The 7828-nt window shown below is 47.2% G+C and overlaps 1 protein-coding gene across 4 annotated transcripts in view; it reads left to right on the top strand.

Annotated features, from left to right (window-relative positions):
- Positions 1 to 7828, top strand: part of ppp4r4 (protein phosphatase 4, regulatory subunit 4) — a 12451-nt gene that overhangs the window by 2043 nt on the left and 2580 nt on the right. Inside the window, exons 3-22 of one of the 4 annotated variants that reach the window (XM_015395655.1) lie at positions 856 to 958; positions 1038 to 1185; positions 1303 to 1376; positions 2632 to 2738; positions 2820 to 2927; positions 3008 to 3129; positions 3598 to 3720; positions 3953 to 4092; positions 4425 to 4544; positions 4875 to 4952; positions 5080 to 5163; positions 5253 to 5426; positions 5510 to 5615; positions 5691 to 5838; positions 5932 to 6076; positions 6171 to 6209; positions 6299 to 6370; positions 6442 to 6499; positions 6580 to 7300; positions 7377 to 7707. In XM_015395655.1, the coding sequence (XP_015251141.1) occupies positions 856 to 958; positions 1038 to 1185; positions 1303 to 1376; positions 2632 to 2738; positions 2820 to 2927; positions 3008 to 3129; positions 3598 to 3720; positions 3953 to 4092; positions 4425 to 4544; positions 4875 to 4952; positions 5080 to 5163; positions 5253 to 5426; positions 5510 to 5615; positions 5691 to 5838; positions 5932 to 6076; positions 6171 to 6209; positions 6299 to 6370; positions 6442 to 6499; positions 6580 to 6713 (2083 nt within the window). In that variant the 3' untranslated portion in view covers positions 6714 to 7300; positions 7377 to 7707. Of the gene's footprint in view, positions 1 to 855; positions 959 to 1037; positions 1186 to 1302; positions 1377 to 2631; positions 2739 to 2819; positions 2928 to 3007; positions 3130 to 3597; positions 3721 to 3952; positions 4093 to 4424; positions 4545 to 4874; positions 4953 to 5079; positions 5164 to 5252; positions 5427 to 5509; positions 5616 to 5690; positions 5839 to 5931; positions 6077 to 6170; positions 6210 to 6298; positions 6371 to 6435; positions 6500 to 6579; positions 7301 to 7376; positions 7708 to 7828 lie in introns of those variants that run through there. The other 3 variants (XM_015395654.1, XM_015395657.1, XM_015395656.1) reach the window with 3 other exon arrangements.

Here is a 7828-nt window from a genome sequence, read left to right as displayed (position 1 = left end):
CCAGACAGCGAAAGATTCCTTAAATAAGACTTTTTACTAAATTAAACCAGGTGAAACTCAAACCTTCCAGGAGTTCTGGATAGAGAAGACAATTTTGTTTTGTCATTTTTTTACAATCTTGGTATAATTCCTGCTCTAAGTGGGTCGCTCTGTTAGCTAAAGGCATGTTTTACAGTCTCTATACTCCAGTTAACGATTAATCAATTACTGAATTAATTGAAGATTATTTCAGTAACCTGTAAATCACGATTAATCTGATTGATTCAGCCGTAGATCGAACAGTGATGAGGAGGAACGCAGACGTTGTGTAGGACGTCACAGAGGACCGCCGATGAGCCAAATAGTAGTGAAAAGATTATTGCCCTCTTACATCAAAACAAGGACGACGATGATCAAGTCCTTCGTGTGGAGTCCCCTGCTGGTTCTCCAGGTCTTCCAGTTCCTCCCATATTCAGGAGGAAACTGGAACGCCTGCTGACCACTGGAGACGGGAATTACCTCCCACCACACTGGGTCAGGGCTGATGAACACTAAAGATGGTGTCAGACAGGTGAATTTCAGCTGTCAGGTGTTTCATCTGATGTCTTCCTCCCATCCTTCTTCTCTGACCCAGTAAACTCTGCAGCTAATTAAACTCTAATCACCACTTTAGTCCCAGAAGGTCTGATCTAGTTCACTGTACCGATTCACAAACAGAACTTCCTGGGCATAAAATAAAGACTTCAAGGTGTTTCTGCATCTAGAAATTGAAACCAGAACAGATCCAAAATGTCCAGCTGTAGCCCAACCAGTGTCCAGATGTTTGGGTTCCGGTCTTTGATCTGAAACCTCTCACTTCTCTGCCTCACTCCTCAGCTTTGGTCAGGAGGTCCAGAGAGCCAGCGTCATCAGCAACCTACCCAGCCTGGTCCGTCAGAATCCAGCGGAGACTTTTCGGCGAGTTGTACCTAAAGTTCGGGTAAGTGTGGCCTGTGAACCGGACGGATGACTTCCTGGACGGTTTCACTGAATGTATCCTTCCTGTCTGTGTGAACCAGGAGGTCTTGAATGGAGCCGGAGCTGAAATCCAGCTGGCAGCAGCAACTTCCTTCCTAACCATCCTGCAGGACGACATCATCCTGATCCACACGCACACCTTCTCCATCCTGAAGACGGTGCTGCTTCACCTGAACCACAGGGATGCAGGTAACACCTGAGATCACCTGGACCGACTGAATCTGATGTTTTCTGAATGTTATAAGTCTCGACCTGATGTGGTGGACTCACTCGAGGCGTTGTTGGGTGTCGTACTTCCCTCCATAGTGGTGAGCACCGCCTGGTTGGAGACTCTGCTGTCAGCCATCAGTGCTCTGCCCAAAGAAACCATCAAGCAGGAGGTCAGTCCCTGAGAAAACTCTGTTAACCAACCATGTTCAGGTTCTAGTTGTCAATTGTTAAAAGTCTGGTCCGCAATGGATTATTATCTATACCTAAAACTAATACGTTCATGGTGATTCGATGAAGTTAGCATTAATTAGTGAAAAAATAAAAAACAATTGCTGTTTCTCATTTCACAAGAACGCGAGTGCAGACTTGCGTTCTCACCAAGTCCGTTCTTGACAAGAACCCAGGAAAGTCTGGACTCGGGGAGAACGAGAGCTCGCAGAATAAATCTGGGTCAATTGGAACAGCAGTGTACTGATGACATCACCACATTCAAAGCTAGTGTGGAGCTGAATTTCACCTCCTGTTATTAATAGTCTCTGGATAATAATAAATTCTGTCTTTTTTCATTTATTGGGGGAATAATAATGAACACAGTCAGATAAACATTTTGCCAAATAAAACAATCAAACCTCCATCAAAGCCAGCGGTACTTCACAAACGTCTATGCAGAGAGAGGGCTGCTGCAGATGGGCTAACGTTAGCCCTGGCCGCCGCAGACGGGCTAACGTTAGCCCTGGCTGCTGCAGGCGCTGCCTTGGAAATTTGGGTAATTGTGTTCTGAAAGCCCTTAAAATAAAAGGGAGACGATGTATTTGGACAAAGACATGGCTGAGCAAACATGGCTACTACGGTCTGTCAGTTTGACAGAAAGAACTCCATTTCACTCATTGGCCCCCCCACCATGATGCTGGGTTTTCATCTGAGAGGAAGAAGAAGAAGAAGAATCCTTGTTTGCCCACTGAGCGATTTGCCCACGACCACCTTAGGACGGCCGATTGAATTTCAAACATGTTTGATTTTCTCCTGACCTTCTGATTCCTGATGCGGCGATGGTCGTTAGCGGCTGATCGCCCCTCGTTACCCCTGCACACCACACCACGCACCATCAGGAAGAAAGTCGTCCCGAACCAAAAATTCTTACACGACTGGAGAATCATGCCAAAAAGGCCATAAATCGTACAGTGTGCGTCCGGCTTTAGAAACAGGAGCTAGAAAAGGAAGCTAGCATCAGGCCAATGAGACAATTTAGTACCTAAACATTTAGGCGATTTGAATATCCCCGTTTTATTATTCCCTGTTTGGAATATGTTTTAATCTGAAATGTAGGAATGGCTGGATACTGATCCATGACAATAAAAGCAAAATGGAGATTCTCTAGTTTACTTTCCTGATCCGGACCTGATGCTGTTGCTTCTGTCTCCCCAGGTGCTGAACCCTCTCCTCTACCAGAGTCAGCTGTCTCACTCTCCTCAGGCTCGTCTGGCCGCCTGCCGTATTTTAGGAAAAGCTTCCAGCAAGTTCGACTGTCTTATGTGAGGCACAGCACAGAAGCTGAGGCAGAGTGTTTAGTTGAATCCCATTTAACTCAACTGCTGACTGGTTCTGTTCATCAGAGTAAAAAAGGAGCTGCTGCCGTTGGCCCGCTCTCTGTGTCAGGATGTGGAATCAGACGTCCGAGTCTGTATGTGCCGCCAGCTGGAGAGCATGGCCCGAGCCATTGGGTAAACAGAACGCCGACTCCGTGATCGCTTTACCCTGGATCTCTACTTTACCGATTCAGCAGGTCCCTTTTGTTCTTCAGGGTGGATGACACCAGAACCGAGCTCCTTCCTGAGCTGCTGGAACTCGCCGGCGATGAGGAGAGCAGCGTTCGACTGGCCGCCTTTGACAGCATCATCAGTCTGATGGAAATGATGGACGGAGGTGAGTCCAAACTGAAGCAGAACTTTTTAAAACCTGTCAAGTGGTGGTGGAGTTTGAAGGAGGACCCAAATGCAGACACTATAGCTGAAGGTGGTTACTTGCAGATTTTAATAACAAAAGGGTAAAAGAAGCCAAAATCCAAAACTACTGCAAACTGGGAATACTTTCAACATGAGGGCAAATAAGTGACGGCAAACCAGGAAATAGTGACTGAACAGGAGGAAAATATATGCGAGAGAGAAACAAAGACCAGGCTAATTAGCAGATTGGGAGCAGGTATGAACAGAGGGGTCTAGAAGGGAGCTAGGGAAAAGGAGACTGGCACAAAGGGGCAAACAAGAAATATCTAAGAACTCAAATACAATAAAAAATAAATAGAAAACAAAAATGGAAATAAGATCAATGAAAACTCAGAGATAAAACTTGAACAGAACCTAAACCATGACAAAACCCCTCTTTTTTATTCAGATGATCTACTTCACCTTTTGGTTCCATTGGTGATGTCAGCATGCGATGCTTCGTCACAGGTGGACGAGGGGGTCACGGTGTCACTGTCGTTCCAGTTTGGGAAGCTCTGCAGTGGACTGGCAGGTTAGACCACACAGTTCTAACAAAACCTTCACTGAAGCTCTTCAGGTTTCATTTTACAGTAGATACAGCTCAGCCCAGAGGACCGTCTGACAGAATGAGACCCGGTACTGCCCTGGATTAAGGATGACTCCCCAATAAGCAAGCCTGGTTCCACTCATGATGTCAGCTGAGCCTGGTTCCTGAAGCCTGACGGTTGTTTTTGGTGTTTTGATTGTTGCTCTTCGTGTTTCAGGTTCCCTGTCGGATGAGCAGAAGGAGCTCCTAATGCAGAAGTTTCAGGTTCTGTGTATCACCGGACTACCGACTGAAGAAAATCAGATGGACGCCAGCGAGTCCACGTTGATCCGATGTAACTGCTGCTACAATATACCGGTACTTCTTTGGTACCACCCCAGACCCCTTTAAGTTCTTGCCCATCAAGCAAAAATTGGTTAAAAAGACGACATGATTTATGTCCAAACGACGTCTACAATTGGTTGAAAAGTGAAAGGTAAAAGCTGTAATTTTAAGAATGTTGAAAAGTCGTTGAAAGCTGGGTTTGTGACGTCTATTGTTAGACTAAATTGGGACATAATCATCTCCTTAGGGTTCTTTGGTATTCCTTTAATAGCCTACAGACCCCCAGGCCTATTTGAAGTCTCCACAGTTACAGAACCAGAAGGTTCTTTGGTTGTTCAAGAACTGTTCCTGTTCTCTGTTTTCAGGCCATGGTGGCCTTTGTGGAGCCGGCTCACTTCCTGTCCAATCTATATCCGTCATTCTCGGGTCTTTGCAGCGACCCGGAGGTCAGCGTTCGCCGAAGTGTAGCAGCCACTATCCACCAGGTAAGACTAATGCTACGTTCACATCGCACAGCTGGTTTACATGCAAAGTCAATGGTTGACACGCATTTGAGCAGCAGCTAGCAGCGCCTCATGAGCTTCTGAGCATCTGAGGCACGTGACGCGTCGCATCAACCAATCAGAGAAGCTGATCTGGGAGCTGGCAGGGAGACCGACACAGCACTGCTGATGCAGAGCGCTATGATCACTCCTCTGAAATGAAGCAGCAGACGTTTTTTTGCTGCTGAAGTCGTGTTCGGTGTGAACGAAGCATCACCGGTTCTCCTTGGTCTTTCCTTTCATTTTAACTCACAACTTTGCCTTTTCTGTCAGGTGGTGAAGATGCTTGGGCCTAACGCCCATGTGGTCCACAAAGAGCTTATGCTGCTGCTCCAAGACAGTTCTTTGGAGGTGAGGTTCCTGGCTCCTATTTGGAGGTGGAAATCCGATCCCCTTATGTCAGAGTAAAGAGATGGGTTTCACGTAGATCCACTGGGTCCAGCTGGTGCTTTAAATGTTTGTCTTTATTAATGTTTAGGTCCTAGATGCTCTGATGAACCACCTGGACGAGACTCTGGAGGTGGTCCTGTCCAGAGGAGACAACCTGACGCTGGACAACAAGGTGAGACAATCAGCTTCATGTTGGCCTAATCTTCCTTTCGCCATTCGGTTCATAGATTATTCCTGTGGTTTCTCTGTGGACCTTCTCAGCTCCAGGAGCTGCTGTCTGCGCTGCTGTCGGCTGAACAGAAAGTTGGATCTTCTCTTCGTTGGCGGTTGCATGAGAAGCTGCTCCACCGCTACAGCTGCCTGTCTAGATTGCTGCCAGGAGAGCTGCTGCACCAAACCTTCTCAGCTCGGATCTTCACCATCCTCACCACCAACGTCAGCATTGTCAGACTCAGACAGTCCCACAGGTGGCTCAGGTGACAGACAGGTAACTCTGCTCTGCTTTCCCCTGGCTGTAGAAAGTATTACCGGTTCAGAAGGAGGCGGCAAGGACATTTTGCACATTCTTACGCTACAACCGCAAGCAGGAGCAGCGTCAGGAGATGATGGGGCGGCTGATCCAAGGTCAGGGCATTTCTGCTTCTCTTGGTTTTACTCCTAACCTGGCTCTTTGGTCAATCTGGTTCTTTCTGTTCTAAGAGCTCGCTCAAGGTCGCAGCTATTGGAACCGTCTGAGATTCCTAGATGTTTGTGAAATTGCCACAGAGATTTTCTCCAGAAAATACTTCAACAAGCACTTCCTGATCCCGGCACTGGAACTTGTCCACGACCCTGTTGCCAATGTCAGGTAGGTCAGATCTTTCCTGTCTACAGGGCTGGACCTTCAGCCTTGTTCTCATGGTCGCTCCTTGTCCTGATGACTCACCTGCACCTTTCTCAGGTATAAGCTCTGCCAGCTGTTGCCTCGGTTGCGTTCGTCCCTCCGCCTGCCAGCCGACAAGCTGCTGCTACAGAAACTAGATTTCTGTGTCCAAAAGATTCTCTGTCGAGAGAAAGACAAAGACGTTGTGGCCATGATCCGCAAGGTAACTCAATCTAAGACCAGTATGGGATGGGAACCAGTTGGGTATTTGAGCATCTAATGTTTGGATTTTGATTGCCATCCCTCATTTTCTCCAGACAGTGTTGGAACTGGATAAACTGGATCTGTCTGAGCCTGTAAGGACCTGGTTCATGAACACCTAAGCAATAAACAAGTCGGCGCTTTGTCTGTTCCTGACAAGGATGCGTCGTGTTTTTGTTCACAGTTTCATAAGAGACATGAGTGGGACCTGCTTGATCAGAAGAAGGAGAAGGAGGAGATGCTTCTGCTGGAGATGGTGAGTCTGAGACTAACGTTCTGTTTGTGTGGAACAGGTTTTATTGATGCGTGTTCTGTTGTCAGGAGCAGCTGGAGCGGCAGCAAAACGATGAAAAGCTGAACTCTGACAAACACATGGAAAGAAAAAGTGAGCCTAACCTTCAGTTCATCACAAAACCTCCAGCAGATATAGAAGACGTCCCTCTGTTAACGAACTTTCTCTGACAGGAAGAGACAGCAAGACTAGTCTGTCCTCTACCAAGTCGATGTCCGTGTCCTCGTCAACAGGAGGCTCGTCCTCTGGTAAGATGATTGTGTCATTAAACGGACGATGCAAACGTTCAGGAGGAGGAGGAACATGATGAGATAAGGAAGGTTCTGCTTTGTGTCCAGGTAAAGAGATAAGGAAGGCCAAACTGTCTCGCAGTCGGTCCCTCAGCAGCCAGCCAACCTCGGCCAAACCTTTGAACTCGGATCGACCTCTGTAAGAACTTCACCCAGCCTGTAGAGTCCAGCAGGTGTTTTCACCTGATGGATGTCTGATCTTCCTCCACACCATGTCCCCACATGTAGCTCATTGTCTGCCTTCAAGTGTTTCTTTGACCATAGATGTTGTTAAAGACACGTGATCAAATCAACAGGAGGAAAACAGACATTTTACTATGGTTTCTGACAATTGACCAATCAGGAATAATCTGACCAATCTGGCCAACTGGCCAACCGAGACCAATCTGACCAATTAGGACCATTCTGACCAATAAGAATAAATCAGGACCAGTCTATTTATCTGAATAGGCTTCTAAATCAAGGTCCAACAAAACTGTTGGACCTTGTTCTGGTTTTTTGGAGTTTCTCTGATAATGCTGGTTGATTTGTTCTTGGTTGTTTCTGTGATGAAGGAAGGTCAAGGATCCCAGCAGCTCTTCGGGCCTTGGGAAGTCCACCAGAGGTATTTGCTTACCTAAACCCTCCTGAACTCCCTGTGTAATCGTTTCTGCTCTAAAGTCACTTTCTGTTTCCTACAGATGATTCCGGGAGGATGGCCCACTTCACCTTGACGACCCAGTCCACCTCTTCCATGCCGGTTCTAATCAGGAGCAAAACTACGAGCCTCCTTGACCAGGCCGGTATGCTGGAGCAGAGAGACCCCAGAACCAGCAAACTGGACCCCAGGACTGGTAACAGAGAGCACAGGAACAATATGATGGAGCATAGAACCAGTTCCCTGGAAGAAAGAGAGCACAGAACCATCTCCCTGGACCACAGGGATCCCAGAACCAGCACCTTGGGTCAGCGCAGTAAGACGATGGAGCGTGGCAGTGGGATGATGGACAGTCAGTCCAGGAGGCTCTCCATGTGAGTCCTGACTAAAGGAACCAGGCAGACCTTAAAGGAATAGTACACCCAAAACATGATTAGCCTTCATTTTCTACTCACCCCCATGCTGAACAACACTCTGGAGTACTTTTTTGATATC

This window comes from Cyprinodon variegatus, unplaced genomic scaffold (genome assembly GCF_000732505.1).
Source record: "Cyprinodon variegatus isolate N-32 unplaced genomic scaffold, C_variegatus-1.0 Scaffold752, whole genome shotgun sequence".
NCBI lineage: Eukaryota > Metazoa > Chordata > Actinopteri > Cyprinodontiformes > Cyprinodontidae > Cyprinodon > Cyprinodon variegatus.
This window is presented reverse-complemented; position numbering and strand designations above follow the sequence as displayed.